This window comes from Scyliorhinus canicula, chromosome 17 (genome assembly GCF_902713615.1).
Source record: "Scyliorhinus canicula chromosome 17, sScyCan1.1, whole genome shotgun sequence".
NCBI lineage: Eukaryota > Metazoa > Chordata > Chondrichthyes > Carcharhiniformes > Scyliorhinidae > Scyliorhinus > Scyliorhinus canicula.
The window spans coordinates 24,112,119-24,139,427 of record NC_052162.1 but is presented as its reverse complement, the minus strand read 5'-3'; the positions used below and the strand labels follow the sequence as shown (position 1 = coordinate 24,139,427).

The 27,309-nt window shown below is 42.4% G+C and overlaps 2 protein-coding genes across 3 annotated transcripts in view; one reads left to right on the top strand and one right to left on the bottom strand.

Annotated features, from left to right (window-relative positions):
* psmd10 (proteasome 26S subunit, non-ATPase 10) overlaps window positions 1-19,791 on the bottom strand; it is a 32,844-nt gene extending 13,053 nt beyond the window's left edge. Inside the window, exons 1-3 of the mRNA XM_038776161.1 lie at window positions 19,318-19,791; window positions 12,010-12,108; window positions 6,655-6,801 (exon numbers count right to left, since the gene is read on the bottom strand). Coding sequence (XP_038632089.1) covers window positions 6,655-6,801; window positions 12,010-12,108; window positions 19,318-19,431 — 360 coding nt within the window. The 5' untranslated portion in view covers window positions 19,432-19,791. The remainder of the gene's footprint in view (window positions 1-6,654; window positions 6,802-12,009; window positions 12,109-19,317) is intronic.
* Window positions 19,792-20,458: 667 nt separating this feature from the next.
* The window catches only part of atg4a (autophagy related 4A, cysteine peptidase), a 57,694-nt gene continuing 50,843 nt past the window's right edge, over window positions 20,459-27,309 (top strand). Inside the window, exons 1-3 of one of the 2 annotated variants that reach the window (XM_038776157.1) lie at window positions 20,459-20,601; window positions 23,027-23,137; window positions 26,243-26,314. Coding sequence is in view for 1 of the 2 variants with exons in the window: in XM_038776156.1 (XP_038632084.1) it covers window positions 20,575-20,605; window positions 23,027-23,137; window positions 26,243-26,314 (214 nt within the window). In the remaining variant the exon portion in view is untranslated. Of the gene's footprint in view, window positions 20,606-23,026; window positions 23,138-26,242; window positions 26,315-27,309 lie in introns of both variants that reach the window. The other variant, XM_038776156.1, reaches the window with a different exon arrangement.

The following is a 27,309-nucleotide window of genomic DNA, read 5'->3' as shown; positions in this document are numbered from 1 at the left end:
TCTGCAGTATTTTGCGTATGTTAAAATGTGTTTTGTTCTCTCTCCCACCATAAAAATACATATGCGTGCCAAAAAGAGTTTTGCAGTTTCAAATCAAAAACACGCAGACACAAATAAAGGGGAAAAAGCACCGAAAGAGACAATGGGAAGTGCAAAAATATAACAGAGCTTTTCCAAGAACCGGCTGCTGAGTCAAATTATCCATGAGTAGGTGGTGGAAATCATTACCAAACTAGTGACAAAAGCAAAGCAAAGTTGCAACTACTGAACTCTGATGATGAGGTGACGCAGCAACATCAGCTTTACTTTAGTGCTTGCCTTTGTGGATTTTTGGATGCCTTTGGGTCAGTGGATTATGGGTATCATTTTCAGGTGGAGAAGGACTGCAAGAAAGTCAAGTGTCTAGTGGGACAAAGAGAGAGAGAAGTTCACAAAAAGAAAAAGCCAAAGTTAAAAAAAAAATGAATTGAATTGTGGCCTGAATTTGAATCAGTAAAGAGAGAGAGGAGGGGGGGGGGGGGGGGGGGGGGGGGGGGGGTGTGTGCCTTATAGCAGCTAGCTAAGGCAGCAGATGGAGTGCCCCAGAAGATGTTGAGGACAAAAAAAGGGTAGTAACAACAAGCGGTGCAGCTGGAGGATTTCTTTGAGCAGCATTCTAATGCATTATACGCTCTCAATATCCTTCCTTTAGTGTGAAGCTCAAAGCTCCACAAGGTACTCCAACTGTGGGTCTAAGGTTTTACAATACATTCACCACTGCATCTAGACTTTCATATTTGATGCCATGAAGCTTAATATTCCATCTGTTTTTGTTAAATGACATTACCCACTCGAGTTCTGCATTTAACATGTTGTGAACCTGAGCTTTCAAACCCCTCTGCTCTTACAACTCATTCAGCCTCCCCCCACACAATTCATTTTTGCCAAAATTTGAAGCGTACATATTTTGACTGACACTAAATTCCAAATGCCACCTTTTTGCCCATTCTAGCATCTTCTCAATATTCACTTATAGGTTCCTGTAGTCCAAAGGATTATTTACCATGACCTTATCTTAGCATCATCTGCAAATCTAGACATTCTCATAAGAAGAAGTTCCAAAACGGAGGTCTGTGGAACACTGCTACCCACTTAGAATGACTGAGAAAGTAGCCCCAACTCTTATTCTTTAGTTTCTAACCATTTTTTAGTCCACTTTGCTACTCTTCCTTGAACTTCACACCCTTTAAAGTTCTAGTTTCCTGTGTAGCGTTTTATCACACTTCTGGAGAGTCCGCATTCACCAGATCTGTAGCCTTGTCAAATCATTTTATCAGTTTCCTCTAATATAATTTTCCTCTCGGAGATCTAGGTTGGCTGCTCCTAATTATTTTCTCTTCATCGGGATATTTTGTGATTGTATCATTACAGATACCAAATGTTTTTCTCCTGTGGATTTTAACCACTCAAATTACCTGGGTTAGCTCCATGCCTGTTTTTGAAATAGATATAAAGGCATTGCAAAGTGCCTGGAACCACAGTCTAATCTTATCGATCGCACTTTAAAAAAAAATATAAACTATGTTTCTGGACTGCAGTTGCCAGCTTGGCACAATTGGCAGCATGGCCATGCAGGTCAGAAGCCCCGATAAGGACATCAGCACATAATGGAGTCATACAGCACAGAAACAGGCCCTTCGGCCCAACATGTCTATCAATTCAAGACTGACATTTCAATGCTGCCATCTTTTGGACAATAGGTTAAGTGGAACATGGCTCGGGGGTGGTAAATGGATATTCTCTAAGCATCCTGGTCAGCATTTCTCCCTCATATAACACCAAGATTATCTGGACATTTGTGTGTTGTTTGCTGCCTAGCTGGGCCACATTTGCCAGCATGTTAGCGATTGCACCTCAAAAGTAATCTATAGCTCGTAAAACACTCTGTCTGCCTGAGAAACTGAAAGGCTCAATACGACTGCAGCCTGAAGAACAACTAACTCTAAGCTCATCCAATGTTTATGTACAAGTATACTTTGTGGCTTTAAGAAAAAAAAAACCTCTGCTTAGTGGAAGAATTGCATACTGTGCGTTACACGATGGAATGCGTCTAGTCATACAAAATAGCCACAAGAGATTTACTTGTAATATGTTAAAAGAAACTGCCAGTGGATGTACAGGGAGGAAACAATTTTCAGATGCTGTGCATTTCTGATTGGAAGCGTAAAACTAGTTTGCAAAATTCACTGACCAAACAGCAATCAAACGTTTAGTGGCTGAAGGTGTTCTTTCCTTAGCAATTGGACGTTGACCTTTAAAATATAATTTGTGGTAGCATAGTCCAGTCCTGTCTTTATACAAGAGTACATTATGAGCAGTACCACTTCTAAATAAAAGTGTTGCGTCTAGCATGCATTGGCTCCATCATGTCAAGTGCAACATGGAAATTCTTTGCATCCGCAAGTTCAAACTTCATATTTCTACAACAAATCAAACCAAAAGATAGGGAACATGCAAGTAACACACAAGGCTGGAGAACTTCCAATATAAATATTATTTTTAAAAAGCTGTCAGTAATATATAACAATGAAAATGGTCAAATTACCATAACAACTTGTATTAAAACTCCTTGCATGCGCCACCTTTAATTCTTCACTAAACTGAGGGCATATTTTTAGAAATAAAGTTTCTAACAATGGAATATGAAAAATGGAAAAATAAAAAATGGAAAAATAAACAATGATTCAGCATAATTTAAAGATGTACATTTGCGGTGTTTGAAATGCTTGCAGTAACTTTTCCACTAGCAGCCTGCATTAAGATGTATAATAAGATGTATGTAAAATACAGGGGATGCTGGAAATTTGAAGTAAAAATAGAATATGTTGAAAAAACTCAGCAGGTCTAGCAGCATCTGTGGCGCGAGAACCAGCTTTTTAAGTTCTTTTGACTCTTCTTCAGAATTAAAGAGAGGGAGAAATACAATGGATTTTACATTAAGAGGGGCTGTCGCAGGCGGAACAAAATGGAAGATAGATGGAAGCTAGGAGAGATTTGACAAAGATGTCATGGGCACACGACAATTGGAGTATTAATGGCTTTATTAAAGACTAAAGAAGGTGCTGATAGTGGCATAAAGGTAAGCTGGCAGAATGTGTTAATAACAGAACAATGCTCTATGGAAGCAAAACTTAAGAACAAGTGACAGACAGCCCTGTGGGGACGGGGTGGTGTTGGGACAAAACAATTGGATTAAAAAAAAGGAGTCAAGATGGGAGGACAGGATTCATGCTCAGTAACTGTTGAACTCAATGTTGAGTCCAGATTGCTGTAAGGTGCTTAATTGGAAGCGGAGATGCTGTTCCTCCAATTTGTGCTGGGCTTTCACTGGAATACTGAATCAGGCCAAGGACGGACATGTGGCATGAGAGCAAGATGGTGAGTTGAAATCGCAAGGCACAGGAAGATCAGAGTCTTTTTTAGAAAAGATTTAGAGTATCCAATTATTCTTTACCAATTAAGGGGCAATTTAGCATGATCAATCCATCTACCCTGCACATCTTTGGGTTGTGGGGGTGAGACCCATGTAGACAAGGGGAGAACTCCACACGGACAGTGACCCGAGGCTGGGACCTTGGCGCCGTGGGGCAGCAGTGCTAATCACTGTGCTACCATGTCGCCCTGGAAAGTCAGAGTCATGTTGGCAGACTGAGTGGAGGTGTTGCACAAAGCAGTCATGCAGTCTGCATTTAGTCTCCCCAGTGTAGATGAGACCAAATTGAAGGTAGTGCAAGTGAAATCCTGCTTTACTTGACAGGAATGTTTAGGGACTTGGTAAGTGAGAATAGAGGAGGTATAGGGGCAGGTGTTGCATCTTTTGCGATTGCATGGGAAGATACTCTGGGAAGCGGTTGAAGAGTTGGGGATGATGGAGGAGTCGATTAGGGCACTAACTTGTCTCAAGCGCAAGCAACTTACAAGATCACTTCTAAAAATGTTTACGATTGACAATGAGAATGCCATTTACAGCAAACAGTGGTTCTGTTCCCTTCTCCTCCAAGAATGGAAATTCCAAGGGACAAAACACAAAATTTAGGTGTGGCCACTGGCCTGATTTTGGTTCATTAACACTTGTTGAAAAATGCCCAGGCAGATGCCTGGTTAGGACAGGAATAAATGCACATTATGACTGAATAGTCCACAGATATGCCAATTTGGGTTCCACATTACACATGCCTAGTGGCTATCAGGTGAATATCAGAGGGATGCAGATGTTTGTATTGCCACAGGCTGAAAGGAAAGGTTCAGTGGTTAGGCCACAGGATATGCTTAGTTTGGAGGAAGTAAAGTTGTTGGTAACTTAACAATTTCTGTACAATTTACAAGCTGAGGCAAACTTTATCTTGTACCCAAAATGTTACGGCAGCAAACAGGTGTTAGGTAATTTGGACTGAAGCAAATGTTTATCATTTCTAATCTTCAGAGTTGTTTGACATGCTAATCGATCCTGGTGCAGACCATGTCACAGGTGTAATCACTTGCCATTCTGGGTACAATTTCATTTGAGGTGGACTCTGACAGAAAGACAGATGAAAAACAAAACAATGCGAATCTACATTGTTCGGTTTTCACTGACCCCTGAGCAAATCAAGATGACAACAGTATACGTAAGTCCTGTGTTTAAGAACTGATGATATGTCAGCAAATAAGGACGAGCAAACATATTTAGGAACCGTACTAAAGTATGCATGGAGTGAGAAATAGACTTTAAGGAGGAAGTACACCTTCAAAGGGGGTTTGGTAGTATAGGAGCTATGGATTTGTGATCAAGAGGCCTGGATAAATGATCCAGAGACACAAGTTCGAATTCCACCTAAAGAATAAATTCAGCTAAATAAATAGCAAGTATCAGTGGTATCAAAACCACTGGATCATCATACATATCCACCTCATTCACTGATATCCTTTGGGGAAGGAAATGTGTCTTCTTTATCCACTCTGTCATATGTGTGACTTCAGTGCAACAGCAATGTGGTTTACTGCCCTCTGAATAGCAACTTACAAGCAACTCAGTTGTATTTGGGAAGATCATCATCCTCTCAAGAAAAATTAAGGATGGGAAATACCCTTGCCAGCAGCACCCACATTCTGTGAATTAAAGATTAAAGTAAGTAGTAGCAATTGTGTGACATTGTACTGTTCTGCATGCACTTTAATTTGTTAAAATTAATGCAAATGAAACCTAGCAACTCAACTTGAACATAAAGCAAACTAGAGTGCAGTATGTTAATAGTTGTGTCTTTTGGGTCTATGTCTAAGAGTGAAATAAAAGTGCAGTGAGAGCTGGTGATCTGTAATCGTAATTCCCAAGTTTACAAGAACTTCACAGGTACTGAAAGAGAGTATTTTTTAAATTCTTTCATGGGATGTGGCTGTCACTGGCAAGGCCAGCATTTGTTGCCCATCCCCAATTGCCCGTGAACTTTGTATAGAGGTATAGAAATGTGAAATCTACTTACACAGAATGCAGTAAAATGATTTACAGAGAGGTTTCATCAAAATCCCTTAACCCTCAATGACAAGGAAGTATGTAGCCATGCTGGCCACGCAAAATGGACACTGAGCCAAACTAAAATGGAAGACAGCAGGGAAAGCCTGTTTAGTGAGAACAGACAGCCTGCTCTCAACTAATTAGCATTTTGCAAGCAGCAAACCAGTTTTCTGGCCAGGTGCAGATCTCCAAGCCAAAGGTGTTAATGGCAAAGCGCTTAACATTCTGATGAGGCGGCCCAGATCCAGGCACACACAATGGCAACATTTCCATCTCAATGTAGCACTTAATTGGTGGAGCAGACAGGATGGCACCAGAGTAACGAATATCGAAACCACCCCCCAACATCGAGGGAAGCCCCCGCATTGGAGGATTTCGAAGGTAGCCGTTTGGAAACGTTCCAATCGGTACCGAAAGGTAGAGCCCGCCTAGAAGGGGGCAAGGACATTAGAGAGGGGTATAAAAGCAAATCCCCCACAGAGCCCGGTCTGTTAAACTCGTGCTCCGGCTCTGACTGACATCTTGCATCCTGACTCCAGCCGTTGAGCACCAGCCGCCGAAACCGTAAGTTCAACGCTCGCTACGCGATCCAAGCCCACTAGACTCCCAAGTACCAGAACGCTTGCTGAAGGCTGCAGTACCAAACCAGGACGAAGGCCTCGTTCTCTGACCTTGCCTGTTCCTGTTAGATAAGTATTCTGTTCACTTAAGTTTAGTTATAGCTTAGTCTCTTAGTGTGTGCATGAGTATTTATTATAACTGTATAATAAATATTGATCGTTTGAACTTTACTAATCGGTGTATCGTCTTTATTACTTTGAACTTGACCTTGGAATACTTGTGACGTTGCCTATACGGCAACTGGCGACTCCAGAGCTAAATAATTACATAGAACAGAGCCTAGTAGTGTTAAGCACACGTCGAACTCGGAGGCGTGTTAATACACTCCAATAAACGCGTTTTACGCCCATAGTAAAACGTGCAACAAGTATCAGAGGGCCCTGGGTGTTTGAGTAACAAAGAGCTCCTGAATAATGATCTCCCGAGAGATGGAGGTTTGAGCAACAAAAGAAACCAGGTATAAACCAAATAGAAATTGACATTTTTAAACGTTGGTGCAATACCTCGTATCGGTTTCGAGAAGCAGCATAGTGCAGAGGTGAGCAACCATTCTGATTGATAGCATTGACCTGAGCTCCTTTACCAATCAGCACCTTCACGATTTCCTCTCGACCTGCCGATGCAGCAATGTGTAGGGGTGTCCAGCTGACCTGTATAATTGAAATTGCCAGCATGTAAGTTTAAGAGTCCGATAGAACGGGAATCTTAAGAAACAGAAAATGCTGGAAATATACACAGACCAGTCAAGCAGCTGAGGCAGGGTTACACTCATTGATCAACCCGGGTCATGATGGCAACAATCTTTTCTGTTTACAGCTGTTGAATGCCCTGTGAATTCAAACATTTTCTGTTTTTAATTCAGTGTTTCAACATTTATTTTCCTTTTTGAATTGTAGACTTACTCATGCCATTATTTGCTTCGCACAACACCACAAACGTCTGTTGAAATATTGCATTGAATTAAAAACGTGTATTGTTTAGAGCCAAATTTTTAAGCCTCGGTTCAGGATGCAAGATCAAGACTTTTCTTTAATTTGCCAGCCTCCCCGGACAGGCGCCGGAATGTGGCGACTAGGGGCTTTTCACAGTAACTTCATTGAAGCCTACGCGTGACAATAAGCGATTTTCATTTCATTTCAATGCAACTTAGTTCTCAAGAGCACCCTCTCATGGTGTGAGTGTAGATAACAACCTAGGTGATTCCTTCACCATAACTGGACAGTTGTGCCATTGAGCAAGAGATTGGTTTAGACCAGCCTGAATTTATTTCACGGAGGACCATTATTGCGAGTAGAGAAACAGCTGAGATGAAGTGAAAGGATTTCCCTAGTGCAATTGAAATAATGCAGACACCAGGATCTTGTTTTTGAATAATGCACTTCTTTCAAACGCCAGTTTACTTGCATAAATTGTCACTTAGCAAGGTCACCGAGAGAAATCACAAAAATAATTGTTTTGGGAAACAGAAATCTGATATTGCAGGAGTGAGATTGCATTTCAGAGAATGTTAATGTTGCATGGTAAAAGGGGCTTTATGCTACATCTCAGTAGGTTTAGGAGTGCTATGTGATACCAAAGATGCAAGAAAGTATAATTTCCTCGCACCATAAATCCTAATTTGATTTGTGCAAGATCCAGCAACAGGAGTAGGTCATTTAGCCTTCAAGCTTGTTTCGACATTTACCAAGATCATGCCTGATTTGCGAACTAACTCCAAAGGTCCTCCTCTGGCACACACATCCCTTAATGTCTTTAATTAACAAAGACCCATCAACCTTAAATTTAAAATTAACAATGGATCCTCACCTACTGTGGAGGAGAGTTTTGAATTTCTAACATCCTAGAAGTGCTTTCCAATTTCGCTCCCGAGAAGTCCAGCTCTAAATTTTAAGACAGGAATCCTCCTCTCCAAAGATGTGCAGGTTAGGTCAATTGGCCAAGCTAAATTGCCCCTTGGTATCCAAAAAGATGTGTAGGTTAGATGAAGGGGTTAATGGGATAGGGCGGGGGAATGAGCTTGTGTGAAGTACTCGTTCAGAGGGTTGGTGCCGACTCAATGGGCTGAATGGCCTGCTTCTGCACTGCAGGAATTCTATTCCCTCTACTTAACTAGCAGAAATGGCTATTCTCTATCTACCATATTTGTTCCTTTAATACCTTCAAAAGATTTCCATGGAACCACCACATTACCGTTTAAATTTCAGGAAATATAATCCTAATTTTTGAATTATTTTCTCATAACTTGACCCTTGGAGTCCAAGTATAATTCTCGTAAATTAAAAGTGCATTTCCTCCAAGGCCATTCCATCCTTCCTAAGATGCACAGAACTGCTCACACACTCCAGATGTGGTCTAACCAGGGCTATTCACAGCTCAAGCCTGACTTCTAACCCTTTCTATTTTATTCTGTGAAACCTAAAGACCAGCATTCATTAGTTTGACTATTTTCTGTTCCTGTTCTCCTTGCCATTTTAACAATCTCTGTAATTGGACACCCAATTCACATTGGACCATCACTGTTTCTAGCTTTTCACCATGTAAAACGTGCTTTATTCTATCCATTTCGTGTTAAGATCTTAAGTGGATTTGTTTATATTTTCCAACTTTGAAATCTATTTGTCCCAGTTTTACTCGTGCATTTAATTCACGACGCCGTGTAATTTTATGTTTCCAACCACACAGCTTACAATGACCACTTCTTAGTACCGTCAGCAAATCCAAAGATATGTGGCTTCCTATCCCATTGCCAAGGTGGCTAATAAATATTGTTAGGTTGAGGCCTCCAAGACAGACCCTTGTGGGATTCATCACATCCTGCTAACTACAATATCTGCCCATTATCCCTATTCGCTATCTCCAGTTGCTCAGGCTAATGTTTTAATCAGGTCAATAATTTGCCTTCAATTCCACGAGTTTCAACTTTAGCTAACAGTCTGTTTTGAGAGATTTTATCAAAAGCTTTACTAAAGCCCATGTAAATAACATCTATTGTCATTCCCCCTGTCCACTACTCAGGCATGTCTTACCCTTTACATATTCATGCTGGTTGACTCCGAACATTTTCAAGGTGTTCAGTTCCCTCATCGACTCTAGCAATTTCCCATCAACGGATGTTAGGCTAACTGGCCCAAAAGTCCCTGTTTATTTTCGCACACCTTTCCCAACAGCAAAAGTGGTTGCAAAATTGTGCATGTTATTGGACAGTTCCCAGAGAGAACCTCTCACCTACTTCTTTTGAAACCCTGCGGCAGAAACCACCTGGTCCTCAGGATTTGTCAGTCTTCAGTGCCATTGTTTTATACATTATTGTTATTTTGCTTCTGTTAATTTTTGTGTGGCCCTGTCCCCGATTCACTGTTCCTCGTGACGTCTGGTATGTTGACCCCTTTTCTTACTGTAAATATGGTCACAAACTAATTATTCAGCATGTCCATTATTTCCTTATTTGCACGTTTACAATATCGCCTTGGAGAGCGGGGGGGGGGGGGGGGCGTTGCTCTCCTGGTCACCCTCTTTTTCTAATGTAAACATAAACCTTGTGCTGATTATGATAGTCATTACAATTATAATTTAGTATGCTCTTTTATAGCTTTTGAATATATTGTTACCCTTTTCTATTCTTTATATCTTTCATCAGAATCCATGCTTCATCCTGCATTTTCCTCCCCTATTTTTTTCAACTTTCTTCCAGTAATGTCTGCCATGTGATACCACCCAAGTTGAATATGCACCTGTAATTCATTCATTTTGTTCCTTACATTCTGTGCATTTCCACAAACAACATTCATGAAAATGAAATGAAATGAAAATTGCTTATTGTCACAAGTAGGCTTCAAATGAAATTACTGTGAAAAGCCCTAGTCGCCACATTCTGGCGCCTGTTCGGGGAGGCTGGTACGGTAATTGAACTGTGCTGTAATTGAACTGTCCTGCCTTTGTCTGCTTTAAAAGCCAGCGATTTAGCCCTGTGTTGGTCCACATATCTGTATTTCTGCTTTCCTGTTTAACTTGCACCCTTCATATATCTCCCTCTTGATTGAATGACTTTTAGCTTTATCTCGCGATGTGCTTAAAGCACAATTTCTGACAATCACTCGGATATCTTTCACTTCATTTGTTTTCAAACCATTTATTTTTTATTTACTATTGCCTTTTCCATCCCCATCCTTCTCCACCCTATTTAATAGTTTAAAGCCCTTGTTTCCATTCTGTTTCGGACTTTGGTTGAAGCGTGCTTCACGCCTGTCGCAATGGTATAGGTTCTTCCTGCCCCAGCAGTGATGCTAGAGTGCCATGAAATTGAACCCCTCTTTCCCACACCACTCTTTCTGCTTAATCTGCTTATCCCTACAAATTTGCACGTGGTCTGGGTAATAATCTAGAGATTATAACCCTAGAGGCCTCGCTCTCCCCCGCCCCCGGCGACGTGAGTGGACCAAGACAGATTGTTGGTGATGACAATTGAAGATGCCATGATGTGGAGATGCCGGCGCTGGACTGGGGTGAGCACAGCAAGAAGTCTTACAACACCAGGTTAAAGTCCAACATGTTTCTTTCAAACACTAGCTTTCGGAGCACTGCTCCTTCCTCAGGTGAAGATGCATTCACTTATCAGAGATCATTAAAGTTTTTGCTCCACTGCATTCAGGTCCTCCGCACTTGACTGCTCGCACTGACTGTAATGGTTGGTAATCATCTGGAAGGGCTTCTTGTGAATAGAGGGACTCTCTCTTCCAGTCCTTCTGCATCAAGGTCTCCTGTGCCTTATCAGGGTTCAGAGAACTTTGACACCTAATCTTTGCCATGTTGCGTTATGCTTGTATTTTTCCGGGTGGCACAGTGGGTTAACAGTGCTGCCTCACAGCATCGAAGACCCGGGTTCGATCTCTGCTCCGGGTCACTGTCCATGTGGAGTTTGCCCATTCTTCCCGTTTCTACGTGGATCTCACCCCCACAACCTAAAAGATGTGCAGGGTAGGTGAATTGGCCATGCTAAATTGCCCCTTAGTTGGAAGAATAACATTTTTTTTTTAGATGCTTGTATTTTTTCCCAGGTCAAAACTCTCACTTATCTAAAATGACTTCCAATCTATGCTAAGGTGTGCAACCACTCATCAGCATGAAGTTTGTGTGCTGCCTGTTTCAGAAGCAGTGTCATGCATCATGATCCCATTGCCCACTTTCTGGCATTCTCGAGTTTTACAGCCCATAAATTTTAAGCAGTTTTTAAATTAACTTAAGGAAGTAGTTTGAAACAGCACAGGATCCTCACATTGATTTTATGGTGATGATACAATCCATGAAAGCACAGGCCTACATATATTGCATTTACATAGCACCTTTGGTGTAGTGCAACATCCAAGTCCTTTATCAGGCACAAGATTGACATGGATAGGTGACCAAAGCAAAAAGTAAGTTTCAAAGGAGGCTCTCAACCAAGAAGAGTGAGGTGAGGCAAATGTGGGGAGGGAGTGGGGGAGCTTAGGATATAAACAACAGAAGACGCAGCTGCCAATCGCAGAGTGAAGTAAGTGGGAGATGGATAAGAGGTCAGAGTTGAAAGAATGCAGAGTTCTTGGGGAGTAGTCGATCTAGAGGTGGATACATACAAAGAGGGGCTAGGCCACAGAAACATAGGAATTAGGGGCAGAAGTAGGTAATTCAGCCCTTCGAGCCTGCTCTGCCATTCAATCAGTTCATGACTGATCTCTTTCTGGTCTCAAATCCACCTTCCCATCTGCTTCCCATATCCCTTTAACCCGTTTTTATCAGAAAGAATTGAACACGAGAAAGGGGAACAAACTGCAGCTGTGAACAAGAAGAAATAGCTTGAACAAGAATCAACCAACGCTACTCACATCATCTTTAGGATCGACTGGCACTCCAAGATTTAATAGGAAGTCCACAATGTCCTTGTGCCCAGCTGAACATGACCAGTGCAATACCGTCCGGTTATCCTGAGCAAACATGACAGGGAAAATAGAGTAAGACTATTTTAAGTTATTTCTCATGTCGACTCCACATACTTCTAAGGAACGCGCTCTCAGATTTACTGTAAACCATTTCAGGGATATCCTAGCTAGAACGGCTATTAACCAAAAAGCAGAATAGTGCAGATTGTGAAAATCGGAAATAAAAACAGAAAATGCTGGAAAAACGCAGCTGGTCTGGCAGCATTTGTAGAGAGAAAACAAAGTTAACGTTTCAGGTTAAAGACCTTTCATCTGAACTGGTCATTGACCTGAAACGTTAACTCTCTCTATAGATGCTATCTGACCTGCATTTTTTATTATTACCAAAGCCATTAACGTGAACACAAAAAGAAAGAAGTTGTATTCCAAAGCGTTTTACATTCTATGAAGTTCTTTTGAAGTGTGTTCACGGTTGTCATGAAACATGATAATCAAATAGTGTACACAGCAAGGTCACGCAAATGAGCAGATGATGCATTTTCCAGAAGTGATGTTGGTTGAGGGATAAATATTGGCCAGGATCAGAACTCCACTGCTCTTCTACAGACAGTAGAGTGCAAAGTACAGGCGCTGTAGTGAAGCACTGATGGAGTAATGCACCGTTAGAGATGCAATCTTACGGATGAGACATTAAACCAATACCCTGCTCTCTCAGGTGAATGTAAAAGATCCCATGGCACTATTTCAAAGAAGAGCAAGGAATGTTCTCCCTGATGTTCTGGCCAATATCATCCAATATCTAAAAACAGATATAAAAATAGAAAATGTTGGACATACTCAGCAAATCTGCAGCATCTGTGAAGAGATAAACAAAGTTATAGATTCAGGTCAATGACCTTCCATCAAAAAGAGACTATATGCCTATTATCACATTGCAGAAAGCAAGGTCCTCCACACATCAAATTGGTTGAATGTTTCCTACAGCAGTGGCAACACTTTTATTTGCTGGCTGTATAGTGCTTTGCAATATCCTGAGATTCTGAAAGGCAATGTCTTTATTTCTTCAAATATTTTACTTCAAACCAGAGGGGACAGATGGCATGTTTCACTGCTCACTCAATGGACGCTCCCCTGAAGGTGCAGCACTTGTTTTGAATGCACAAGGCTCTCAACATAACTTAGACACTTAAAACCAGATTTAAAACACAACCTCCAGACTGAGCAAACCTTGCAGCAATCAACAGTGACTACAAGAGATCCTACACAAAACCAACCTTGTTTTTGGAAAAAAATCCTTTATCTTGATAGTAGTAATGCTACCAAGATATCAGGAGTACTTGTATTATTATGCCTAACAAAAAATACTGAGGTGCCTGCTACTGTAGCTTCATTGTAGTGGCACAGCCTATCAGCGAGTTTTTGAAAAAGGTTGTAGTGAGTAGTCAGTGATTTCCTTGCTGTAATAGTTGCTAATAGTTGGGGCTGCACAGTAACACAGTGGTTAGCCTGTTGCTTCACAGAGCCAAGGACACGGGTTCGAGTCCCAGTTTGGGTCACTGGCTGTGCAGAGTCTGCATGTATTTCCCGTGTCTGTGTGGGTTTGCTCCAAGTCCTCCCGTTTACTCCCACAGTCCAAAGGTGTGCAGGTTAGGTGGATTGGTCACAGTAAATTTGTTAGTGTCCAAACGTTAGGTGGGGTTTCTGGGTTACAGGGAAAGTGGAGGTCTGGGCTTAGGTAGGGTGCTCTTTCAGGGGCCAATGCAGACGTGATGGGCCGAATGGCCTCCTTCCGCACTGCAAATTCTATGATCTAGTTGCTAATGATAGTTATGTGGTATCTAACACAGACGCAAAGAAATATAAAAACCTTGCACAAAAGCAGTTATCGGAACAGCAAAGTGATTAATGAAGAAGATAGTAGACAAATGGCAAAATATTTTTTAACTACATTGTGAGTCAAAAGACTAAGAAGAAACATAAAGCCACTGACATTTACATTGTCTCTGACTCACACCTGTACACCATGCTCAACTACCAGCTATGAGCTGCACTGTAGATTTAAAAATATATAATTATTAAAATATTAGGCAAAACAAGAAACCTTAATACAGACCAGGCTGCTGCCAATGGTTGATTAAAATATATATGATGTGTTCTTTGCAAGCCTCTTGCTTAAATATTTAACTGTTCACTAGAGTCTCAGATTTCATCCTCGATTTGGAAGGATGGTCATGTATATATGATTTTCAAAAAAGACGAATTCTAGGTTTAGTAGTTTGACATCAATTACAGGCAATCACACAAACCAGCCTCCCATCCATTGACTATCTATAATTCCCACTGCCTCAGAAAGGCAACCAGCATAATTAAGGACACCACGTACCCCGGACATGCTCTCTGCCACCTTCTTCCATCAGGAAAAAGATACAAAAGTTTGAGGTCACATACCAACCCACTCAAGAACAGCTTCTTCCCTACTGCCATCAGACTTTTGAATGGACCTACCTCTTTTCCCTACATCTTAGTTATGACTGTAACATTACATTCTGTGGTCTCTCCTTCCTTCCCTATGTACGGTATGCTTTGTCTATAGAGCATGCAAGAAACAACACTTTTCACTATACTAATACATGAGAATAATAAATCGAATCAAAAGATGTTCGAGGGGATCATAACAGACATTCTTTATGATCAGCTAGAAAAAGTAGTGTGTTGTACCGTACGAATTTGATAAGACATGTTAAAATAACTAGAACATAGAACATAGAACATAGAACAGTACAGCACAGAACAGGCCCTTCGGCCCTCGATGTTGTGCCGAACAATGATCACCCTACTTAAACCCACGTAACCCGTATACTAGGTTAGTGGATTGGGATTTTCTAATTGATATTGTCTACAAGGTGCCTCACAGTAGGTTATTCTACACAGTATAAATTAGTGCCTTATAGTAATAGCACCAAAAGGGCATCAATGAGGGTCACTATTTGCCTGGTGCAGATCATATTGAACATCTCTTTGCACTATATCAAGCAATTCAGATCACTGGCAACAATGGAAGCTTGACTGCTGATGTCTTCATGAGGGCTTTCGTCTCTGGGGTTGAAAAACTGGAGTATTCCAACTAGTTCTGGGCACCATGCTTTAGTAAAGGTGTGAAAATATTAGACAAAGTAAAGAATAAAATCATCAGATCGGTTCCAGGGATGAGGAAATTATGAGTAAATTACTGTAGGTGCTGGAATCTGAAACAAAAACAGTACTGGACAATTACAGCTTTGACAAAGAGTCAGCCAGACTTGAAACGCGAGCTTCCCTCACTCACCACAGATGCTGTCAGATCTGCTGCGATTGTCCAGAATTTTCTGTTTTTGTGCCAGGGATGAGGAACTTCAGTTATGAAGAGAGATCTTATGATGTTGGAACTGCTTTCCTCAGAGAAGATATGCTGGCACTGGAGGCAGTCCAGAGAAGGTTCACTAGATTGATCCTGAGTACGGAGGGATTTTCTGATGAGGAGTGATTGAGCAGGTTGGGCCTGTAGTTTAGAAGAATGGGAGGTCACCTTAGGGACATATAGGATTCTCAGGGGGCTTGACAGGGTAGATGCTGAGAGGATGTTTCCTCCTGTTCGAGAGACTAGGACCAAAGAGCATAATCTCAGAATAAGGGGTCACCCATTTAAGACAGAGATGAGGAGAAATGTTTTCTTAAGAGGGTAGCGAATCTGCAGAATTCTTTACTGCAGTGAGCTGTAGAGGCTGGGTCGTTAAGTATGTTCAAGGCTGAAATAGACAGATATTTAATTAGTACGGGAATCAAGGGTTCTGGGGTTAAGGCGCAAAAGCGGAGTTGAGGATTATATTAGATCAGCCATGATCTCATTGAATGGGAAGACTTGATGGGCCGAGTGGCCTACTTCTGCTCCTCCGCTTTGTGGATTTGACCGAGGTATTTAAAATCATGAGCGGCTTGGACAAAGTAGATAGAAAAAAATTGTTCCCAGAGAAGGAGGAGGGCAGGTCAGTAAGGATAGGCAACAACACCTCCTCCACAATCATCCTCAACACTGATGCCCCACAAGGCTGTGTCCTCAACCCCCTACAATGCTCCTTATACACCCATGACTGATGTGGCCAAATTCCCTTCCAACTCGATTTTCAAATTTGCTGATGACACCACCATAGTGGGTCAAACAATTATGAGACAGAGTACAGGAATGAGATAGAGAATCTGATGAACTGGTGCGATGACAATAATCTCTCCCTCAATGTCAACAAAACTAAGGAGATTGTCATTGACTTCAGGAAGCGCAGTGGAGAACATGCCCCTGTCTACATCAATGGGAACAAAGTAGAGGGTTAAGGGGAGAAAACGGGTGAATGGCACTAGGTGGATTGCTCATTCAGTGAGCAGGTACAGACACGATGGGTCAAATGGCTATACCAATTCTGTCAAAATGATGTAAAATCGAAACTAAATTCAAACTTGGGCTCTGTAGTCTTCCCTGTTCAGGATGTATATTCAATTGGCTTTGCAAACTAATCATTTTGCTTGGCTGGTTTTGCCAAAGATAGCAATGGCCATGCTGTATCAAGCAGGTTTTCTGGCAACTAGACCAATCCATCTGCAGGTCAAAGAACGGCTACCTATCCACCAGAGTGTAGATACACTAGGGTGCAATGAAAAGTAGCTCCCTTATCTATTGTCTGGACTATTCCTGATATGATTGTCAAAGACACAGCAAGCTGGTCAGGCTAGCTGGATTAAATAATTTTAAATGCACAATGTATAGACCCTCCCTGTCCTGAAGAGTAAAAGCGTTCTCCAAGGCGGTCTTCTGGACACGCGACAACGCAGAATTGCCGAGCAAAAACTTATAGCTAAGTTCCGCACGCATGAGTGCGGCCTCAACCGGGATCTTGGATTCATGTCGCATTACATCCACCCCCCACCATCAGGCCTGGACTTGCAAAATCCTACCAACTGTTCGGGCTTGAGACAATTTACACCTCTTTAACCCGTGATTATCCCTCTCCCTGGATCTGTAATGATTTGATTACCTGCAAATGCCTGCATTCCAAGCATTGTCCAGCATCTCTGACTTTGTCTATATAAATGTTTCTGGAACATACCTCGCCATTCACCTGAGGAAGGAGCTGCGCTCCGAAAGCTCGTGTTTGAATCAAACCTGTTGGACTTTAACCTGGTGTTGTAAGACTTCTTACTGTGCTCACCCCAGTCCAACGCCGGCATCTCCACATCATAACTATTCTATAGTTCAAGGACCTATTTGTAATTTCTTTGTGAGTGTGTTCCTCCACATTATTTTCACTACATGGTATCTTATAGAATGCTCCCAGTAGTGCAATGGCACCTCTACTGTTTCTTAGCTCTAACCAAATAGATGCTGTCCTTTACCCCTATAGGACTACCTCTTTTTCCAGCAGTGTAATGTTTTCCTTAATCAATACAGCTCCTTCTTTCCTTCCTTCCCTATCTTGTCTGAACAACTTGTAGCCAGGAATATTCAGTGCCTAGTCTTGCCTTTTTTGAGCTAGGCCTTCATTATCACCACTCCATCAAATTCACCACACAGCTCTCTGTGCCTGCAGCTCACCAACCTTATTTACCGCCCTCCGCGAGCTCACATTCATGCGTAATAAACCTTATTTAGATCTTATGTCATTCCCTCTTACACTGACTTGCTAACACCATTCTGTTTCCCACTTTTGTTCAATCTGTCTTTCCCAATTCTGTGTGCAACTTGCACTTCCATCGACAATATTTTCTGGCTCCCACACCTCTGCCAAGTGAGTTCAAACACTCTTTCTGCAGCATCTCCCCATACTCTAGCCTCCTACTTCTCTATTTACTGGCACTGTTGGACTTCCAAGATGGAAATTCTAACAATCTTCCACACCAAAGGCCCAGTATTCCTCCAAGCCAGGTTTCCTTTCCTATTTTTTCCCTATCAAGCAAAATAACTGCCTGGGGATTAGCCAATGAACAGGTATCAGCGAGGAGATGTTATTCATTGAAAAGCAGTGGCCTGCATGAATTTCTGAAGCAGACCACAAGGGCAGCTGGTTATTGACCTTGGCCGGGGAATCTAGAATACTGCGCACAGTCTCAGGAGGAAAGGTTGATTACTTAAAACTGACATGAGGAAAAATATCTTAACTTGAAATTGTGATTCTTTGAAACTCTGGAGGATTGTGAATGTTGCATCACTGACTGTATTCAAGGCTAAGATAGTTTTTTGGTTTCTCTGGTAAGCTTGAGGTGATGAAAGTAGAGTTTAGCAGAAGGTCAGCCATGTTCATACAGAATGGCAGAGTAGGCCCCAAGAAGCCATATAATCAACTCTCGTTCCTAGTTTTTTACGATCAAACATAAAATGAAACAATAGGTCAAGCATTGTCTTTTAACTCCGCATTTACATATTGCCTACGACGAACCATCAAGAAAAGACTCCCTTGGAAGAAATAAACTTGCCGGCAATGGGGATAGAGTAGTAGGGAATGAGGCCGATTAGAATGGAGCTTGTCATAATATACACCAGTATATCATGGTGCAGACACACACTGATGGACCCACACAGGGACCAATCAACATGCACAAACACCGCAGCCAATCACCAGTTTGAATACACACACTATAAAGGCAGAGGGCACCACGGTTCCCGCTCATTCTGGGTGCTGCCTCAGTGGAACAAGAACTCATCCAGTCCAGCACAGACTCACACCACGTGCCGAGAGAATCAACTGGTTCGGACAAGGCTTAGGTCTCTAGGTTAAGTTAGCATCATTTAGACCCGCAGTCATCGGGTGTTAGTTAGAAGTTAGTTAATAAAATTGAGTTGAACCTTCCTCAGTGTTGGTAGTGTCTGTTCATCTCTCAAGTCGACACTAGCCAACACTTCAGAGCTGGCACAGAGTCAATGGGCTAAATTGTCTCCTTCTGTGCCATAAACGATCACAAAGTTAGTAGAGTACCAATCCCCCACTGGGGCTTCAGGTTAAACTTTAGGGGCCCGAACTAATCCTCCTCATGAGGAAGAATAAAGCAAAACACTGGATGGTGGAAATCTGGGGAGAAAAAACAGGAAACGTTGGAAAAACTCAGCAGATTTGGCAGCATCTGTGGAGAGGGGAACAGAGTTAACACTTCGTGACTCTCAAGAACACATGATGGAGAACTAGCCCAACCAGTCTTTTTGCACTATAAATAATGGAGAGGGTTTCTGCTTACTTGGTCAGTTTTTGTAGCTAGGCTCTTGTTTGACAGGATGAGTGCCTTAAGCTGCTCCAAATCTCCTGTGTAGGCCAGGTTGCAGATCTCCACATTAGACACTGTACCGTCCATGCTGCTGAATCACTCACTCTCATAGCAACAAGAGCCTCCTCTCCACTTCCACCCAACCGGACACACCTTCCGGTGCGTCATTGCCCCGGCCAGCCGTCACTCAAGGTATTGGCCACGCCCTGGCCTAGTTGTCAATCATCATCAGCCACGCCCCCGGCTGCTTTTCATCGTCATCGGCCACGCCCCCGGCTGCTTGTCAATCGTCATCCACTATGCCCCGGTTTCTTGTCAATCGTCATCGACCACGCCCCGAGCTTGATTTCAATCGTCATCGGCCACGCCCCGGACTCGTCTATCATGTCAATCAAATCATTCGCCACGCCTCCTTCCCGGGGCTGTCAATCAAATTCTTTACCCCAATTGAGGATGTTGGAAACCCGAAATCAAAACGAAAAATGCTGGAAAAAACTGGCAGCTCTGGCGGAATCTGAGGAGAGAGAAACAGAGTTAACTTTTCTCTTTACCCTGCACCCTGTCCCGCTGTCAATCACATTCATAACCCCGCTGTCAATCATAACTTCTACCACGCCCTCTGTTCCGCTGTCAACATCCTTTGCCACGTCCCCTGCCACGCTTTCGATCGCGTCATTTACCACGCCCCCAGTTCCGCTGTCAATCACATCATTTACCACGCCCCCTACCCGCTGTCAATCACGTTAAACCCCGCCCCTCCCTCGCTGTCAATCACATCCTTTACCGCGCCCCTGCCCCGCTGTTGACACGTCATTGACCACGCCCTCAGCTCCGCTGTCAATCCTTTACCATGCTCACAGGCAAAGCACTTTGACCAATCAGATTGAAGAAAAACATTGTGGACAATGTTGTATCCATTTGTGTGTCGAATCTCCTACAAACCTCCATCCTCCAGATGCCCTGTAGTTGTCCACGGGAAGGGCAGACATACTGCTGGCAATTTATGAAGTCAGCCGTCCCGAGGTTGGCCATTGAGCTTCGGGCCTTAGCAACGGAGGCGGGGCCTCTGGCGGTGCCATCTCAGTCCAGGTAGGAGGTCACCGAGCGCGGTGCACCCCGGGAGCTGTAGTTCTCAATGTCCGGAGGGAGACAAAGGCTCGGGGGGCAGCAGAACTACATTGGCCGGCATACACCGCGCCGGCCGCGCAGGCGCAGCGCAGCGATCCGCTGATGACACTGACAGGACTGAGAATGGAGGCAGGTAACGTCTCAGCTGTGGTAACTAAACTAAAACACGCAATCCCAAAAGTCTGCGTGTGATAACAATGTCGTATCTAAGTTTGATTGAATGTTGTTTGGAAACGTTGTCGGTAGATAGATAAAAGCTATGGGTGCAACTTCTCTTCTGGTTGTTTGGAGGCCACAATAAATATTGTCCAAATCAGTGTTGTGGGTATGGTATCCATCACCGGGAGGATGATTGTTCTAATATCATTATTCATTATGTAGCATGCTACCCGCACTGAGACTGACAGAAGGTTAGCTGGTGGCGGCTGGGCTTATTTGTTGCCACGTTCAAAGGAGCTCCTACTCATCGATGCTTTTCGCCTGCTCAATTTTGTTTGGTGTTTGCTCATTTATATTTCTCAACCTTGACCAATCTTTTAAGCGAAGCTTGTCAGACGCGCACTTTAACTGCGATGTCAAGTTAACGAAAGCTTGTTGACTATCTGTTTCGTAATGACATGAAATCCTGCACTTAAAGTGATTCCGTTCCAAAAAGTAATGACATCCTGTCTGGAAGATTGATTCTTGAGTTGGCTTCTTTTGACAGCTTGTGACAGCTGTCCTTTTTCTTGCCAATGTTTATCGTATCAAGACCCGATCAGGGGAATCCTGATTCAGTGGGGGGGAGTATTGGGGGGGGGGGGGGAATGATGCTTGGGCACGTGAATGGGAATCATGGATTTTGCAGTGCAGAAGGAGGCCATTCGGCCCATCGAATGTACACCCTACTTAAGGTCACACCACCTTATCCCCGTAACCTCACCTAACATTTGGACAATAAGGGATAATTTTGTGTCGCCAGTCCACCTAACCTGCCCCTCTTTGGACTATGGGAGGAAAGTGGAGCACCCGGAGAAAGTGCAAACTCCACACAGTCACCAGAGGTGGGATTTGAACCCGGATCCCAAGAGCTGTGAGGCAGCAGTGCTAACTACTGTGCCACCGTGACGCCCGCCCCACCGGCTTGTGAAGTGCTGCAACATTGAGTGCCGAGACATTTCTTGAGGCTATGGCAGAAAAACAAACTTTGTGAAATTCTGTGTCTTTTTTCCATTTATAAAATAAGTAAAGGTAAGTACCAAGAAACTCAACAAACAGTGGGATGTGCTGAGCTGAAACTGTCTCTAAAGCCACAGAAATAATATAAATTGAACTCTGATGATTTGGTGAGAAAATTAATTAGCTTTATGGACCAGGATGCTCCCAGGTTCATTTTCTGCTCCCTGCTGGGGTAGTTAATCTCAGACAGGGCAATGCTGCAGTTTTTTTCCTGGCTTGAGTGGGGAGAAAGCTAGCTTTGGTCCATGTTAATGGCCACTCTTCAGTGATTGATTTAAGAAATGCTTGGATGCGAATTCTGAGTGAGCACAGGTTAGGATTTGGTAGCAGTGCTTTACGCAGTCAAATAGCCTGGTAGCAGTTACTGACCAAACTTCACTGCATTTCTTGAAATAGTACCAGATATTATTTTTGTGTACACCTAAGAGAGCAGATTGAATGTATCATCTTAATGTCTGACAGTTCAGCATTCTCTCAGCACTGCACTGAAGTGTGAACCTAAATTATGTCCTCAAGTCTATAGGGCATGGTTTGATTCCGCAACATTCTAACTAGGGCAACAGGATTTACCGCTGATGCAAAACTTTCCAGTTGGAAATACAGGTGATTGGCAATGCAACATAAATTCCATACACAGTTTATTATGTTAGCCAAGCAGAGCTTTTATTTTACAATTGATTCTTGGAATATGGATGATGTAGGCAAGGTAGGCATTTTCTCCCATCCTTCGTTGCCTAAGAAGTTGGTAATAATCCTTTTTAATAATCTTTATTAGTGTCACAAGTAGGCTTACATTAACACTGCAATGAAGTCACTGTTAAAATCCCCGAGCCGCCACACCACGGTGCTTTTTCGGGTACACTGAGGGAGAATTTAGAATGTCCAATTGACCTAACAAGCACGTCTTTCGGGACTTGTGGGAGGAAACTGGAATACCCGGGGGAAACTCACGCAGACATGGGGAGAGCGTGCAGACTCCACACAGATAGTGACCCAAGCCAGGAACGAACCTGGGTCCTTGGTGGATTAAATGGCTTGCTAGGACATGTAATGGACAATTAAGAGTCAACCATATTGGTTTTGGTCACAAAACGTGCAAGGCAATAAAAAGGTAGGTTTCCTTCCCTAAAGCATGACGGTAAACCTGTAGGGTTTTTATGACAATTTAATAGCTTTGTGGTCAGTTTTACTGGTGCCAGGTTTTTTTTTTTATTTCCTGACTTGCTGAATGAAAATGTTACTGGTGGTTTTGAATAGTTCTTCAGAAATGTATTTTTTGTGCCCGTTTTTGAAGAGTAGTCATTCTTTACTGTGCCTTCTGTTTGTATCATTACAGTTCTGGCCAAGTGTGAAAATCAAATACCTGGCTTCTCAGAGCTGCTTGAAGACTTTCCAGACACTGAAGAGCCTACATGGATTCTGGGAAAAAAGTATCACTTAAAAACAGGTAGGATTGACATAGTAGAAAAATAAGTACAATGGATCCCACTTCTGTTGCAGTGCTATTCTGGGTTAAATAGTCCCGGGTTTTAGTTGTTTATCAGACTAGCTGTTCAATTTAGGCAGTAATGAAGCAGATGGGAGGTTGTTAGCTCTTACTTAAATGGGGTGAAAATAGCCAAAGGGTGGTTTCACTTTTCATTTTTTACCTCCATGGAGAGCAGAAACATTCCTGACAAATAAACCTGGGTTCAGAATACAATGTGTGAGTGATTGAGAGTTTTCAGTTCAACAAGAGAAGGAGAGATATCTTGTTAAATACATACTTTTATGGATAGGGCAAAGAGGAAGAAGGTGAAGGAAAGAGTTATCAAAATCAGTTTCTAAGAAGGAAAAAGATAATGGAGTGTGCGGAAAATAATATTTTTGCATGAAATCAGGAATAGAAATGGAGGAATGAAATAAAATAAGAAAATGCCGAGAATGAGCAGCAGGCTGATCAGCATTTTAAACGAAAAGATAAGCTTAACAGTGTAGGTGTGATATTTGTGAGTTGTGTTGATGAAGGTCATATATGACCTTTCCAGATGCTGAGTGACCTGTACATTGGCTGTAATTATAAACTTGCACGGTGGCGCAGTGGATTAGCACTGCGGCCTCACGCGCTGAGGTCCCAGGTTCGATCCCGGCTCTGGGTCACTGTCCGTGTGGAGTTTGCACGTTCTCCCCGTGTTTGAGTGGGTTTCGCTCCCACTACCCAAAAATGTGCAGAGTAGGTGGATTGGCCACGCTAAATTACCCCTTAACTGGAAAAAATGAATTGGGTACTCAAAATTTATTTAAAAAAATTATAAACTTGCAAAGCTGGAAGTTGAGGAGTAATTTGATAATGCTTAAATTAATCTACTATTTTCCTGCACCAAATCCTTACAAAATGCGGTGCGTTACATTTTAATCAGTGACTTTAGTTAAAACAACAAATAAGTAGGTATTCTGTGGCAGCAATTTCACACAGCCATGAGAGAAATGAATGCCCTTTTTGTTAATGGCAAAGGTTGAGGGGGATGTTGCTCAAGGGTCTCACAAAACATTTTTCACTCCTTCAGCATTAGATCCAACAAAACTAGTAGATGGTCCTGGGAATTGACTGAGCCCCATGAATGGTGATTCATTTGAAGCATTCAAGGCTAAAAGCTTAGGTCAGCTGCAAGTGGAGGAGTAAATGGATCGGGGATAGAAGAAAAATGAAAATGTTGCAGCAAGGATGCAAGCAAGCAGGAAAGGAGGAAAATCTCTGTTTAGAAAATGTAATTTCAGTTTCATTCCCAAGGTTTAATTTTAAATTATCAGATCATGGAAGAAGTAAAATTCCACATTTACAGAATATATTATAAAATTGTGTTTTAACACTTGGTTGGGACGGCATAAATATCAGTACGGATCAGATAAAGACGTTCAGAGGAATTTAAGACTAGAATGGCGAAATTGTGCCAAATGGAGTGGATAAGGCAGATAGAACATACAGTGCAGAAGGAGGCCATTCGGCTAGATGGCATTTAAGGAGAAACTCGATACATTCATAAGAGAGAACGCAAAAGGGATTTGGAATGGGGGTGGGGTGAAATATTGAGCCGAATGTCTTATTTTTGTATTCTTAATTCTATATAATTCTATGTGCAAGTAAGAAACGAGAAAATAACTACTAAAAAAAAAACTATCATCGTGCAGGTAATATAACCATGGAAGGTGAAGTTTATTTTGTAGTGCTATTAGTTGTATCTGTTTTTTTTAAATCTGTGGAATTAACAGAACCATAGAATTTACAGTGCAGAAGGAGGCTATTCAGCCCATCGAGTCTGCACTGGCCCTTGGAAAGAGCACCCTACCTAAGCCCATACCTCCACCCTATCCCCACACCTCCACCCTATCCCCGTAACCTAACCTTTTTTAGACACTAAGGGCAATTTAGCATGGCCAATCCACCTAACTTGCACATCTTTGGACTGTGGGAGGAAACCGGAGCACCCGGAGGAAACCCACATTTCTTTGTTTCCCTATTGATTTTATCATGATTTTGTTAAACCAAAATAAAATAACTATTTGGTAGTACAGAACTTGCGTATTGCTGAAAAAAGACACATGGTGTTGAAGCTTTTCGTCTTGCACTCATCAGAATAATTTGCAAGAATGCCAAATGTAAAGGGAACAATAATTTATACTTCATGCTGAGAGAGTGCTGATTGTTTGGCAAGTGGACTTTGATTGCTAGAGGCATTGCCGTGGAGAATGCCCCAGTTAACTGATGACTTACACTTCATTGTCAAGCTTTGTTTCAATTCAAAACAGGTAGGTTGACTCTGATTGCTCAAGGCTTATGACTTGCCTTGATGAGTGTAAGCCGAAAAGTTTCAGCAACATGTCATTTTTAGCAACAAAATAAAATTATTGAAGTTTTTTCAGGTTAGTTTAAGTGGTTATTAGAATTGGATAAGATGGAGTAGTGCTCATGAACTGATAACCTGGAGGCCTGAATAATAACTCAGAGACTGAGAGTTCAAATCCCACCAGGGCAGTTGAATTTTTTTATTTTGTTTAAATCTGGAAATACAAGCTGGTTTGAGAAGAATGAGCACCAACTTCCTTCTCAGGGACAGCTAGGGATGGGCAACAAATGTCGGTGATACCGACAATGAAGCAAATGCTTCAGTGCTCTCTGTGCTTCTATTTCTAACCCCCACCGTCCACTTCAGAAACTTCACCAACAGTTTTAAAAACTTTCAGCACCGAGTTACAGGTGAAAGACTCTATAACTACAAAATAATATTTGGCAAATTTTGTGGTCAACATCTGTCTATCAGGTTCACCTTGGCACTATATTTCCCTACATCTGGCTGCAAGTGTTTTCTGAGTCATAAGTCATGGATTCAAGCTGCAGAAAGCACAAATCTCCAGTTTGAGTGTCGTTACTTTGGATAGTAAATTCCTTAATACACCAGTGAATATTCAGTTGACCTTGCATAATTTATCTTGACAGCAGCTCTGTAAAGCCTTCATGTACTTCATCACTTGGAAAGCAGTGTTATGTACCTAATATTTCTTTTCTGTTTAACAGAAAGATCTGAACTCCTGTCAGACGTGAGGTCAAGACTTTGGTTTACATACAGGAAGAAGTTTTCCCCAATTGGTAAGTATTCCTGTACTCAGCATGGTTGAGAACTCACTTCTGTTGTTGTGTCATGGGAAGGGATTAACTTCTCCAATTCTTCTCCCCCCCCCCCCCCCCCCCCCCCCCCCCCCCCCCCCGGCATTTTTGGGCTGCTCCTTTTTCCATGACAACAATTTGCATTTATATACCAATTACATTACTGTAGGAAATGAAGTTCACTGCAGATAGTACTATCTCAGCAATCCGCTGCATTGTGTCCTGGACATTCCTGTGTAGATTCCACCCCAAAGACCAAAGAATGAGACGTTTAATCGTCCTCCTGTTGTCATAGCTTGTCATTGCCTCCCAATTCTCATCCAGATTATATTGCTTGGCATAGAGGAATGTTCAGAGCATTAACAATTGGTATTATCAGTTCATTTTTAAGCCTGTTATGAATCAGCTCATCTCATCAGTGGCGGTGATGGCATGAATATTCTTGAGCCAGGGAAGGTAATAATAATTGGTCAACATGAGTATTTTAGATCACTGTCTAGTGAAGGGATAAATGCTACAAATTATGTAATAAATAATAATAATGTTTATTGTCACAAGTAGGCTTACATTAACACTGCAATGAAGTTACTGTGACATACTACGATAAAGTGGGACTCAGTTGTGGCCATCCCCAATCATGAAGAGCCCCTCAATCCTCACTGTAAAGGTTCATGCATGACAATAGTTGTTTCACTGAGATACTGAAGGCTGCTACTGCCATTCAACTGAGTGCATAATTGTCTTCAAAGTGGGAAGCATTGGGGAGGAAAATTGGAGGGAGCTTGGCCTGGATTCTCCGCACCCCGACGCCAAAATCGTGGGTGGGTGGGGGGGGAGGGGGGGGGGGCTGTATCGGCAGCTGAAGCTGCGAGCTCCACGAGAGCTGCCTGCCAGCCCCCTGCAAGGCGGTGAATTTGTGGCCTTTTGACGCCAGTTTTCCTGGCGTAAAAGACCATGGTTTTCACGACAGCGTGGGG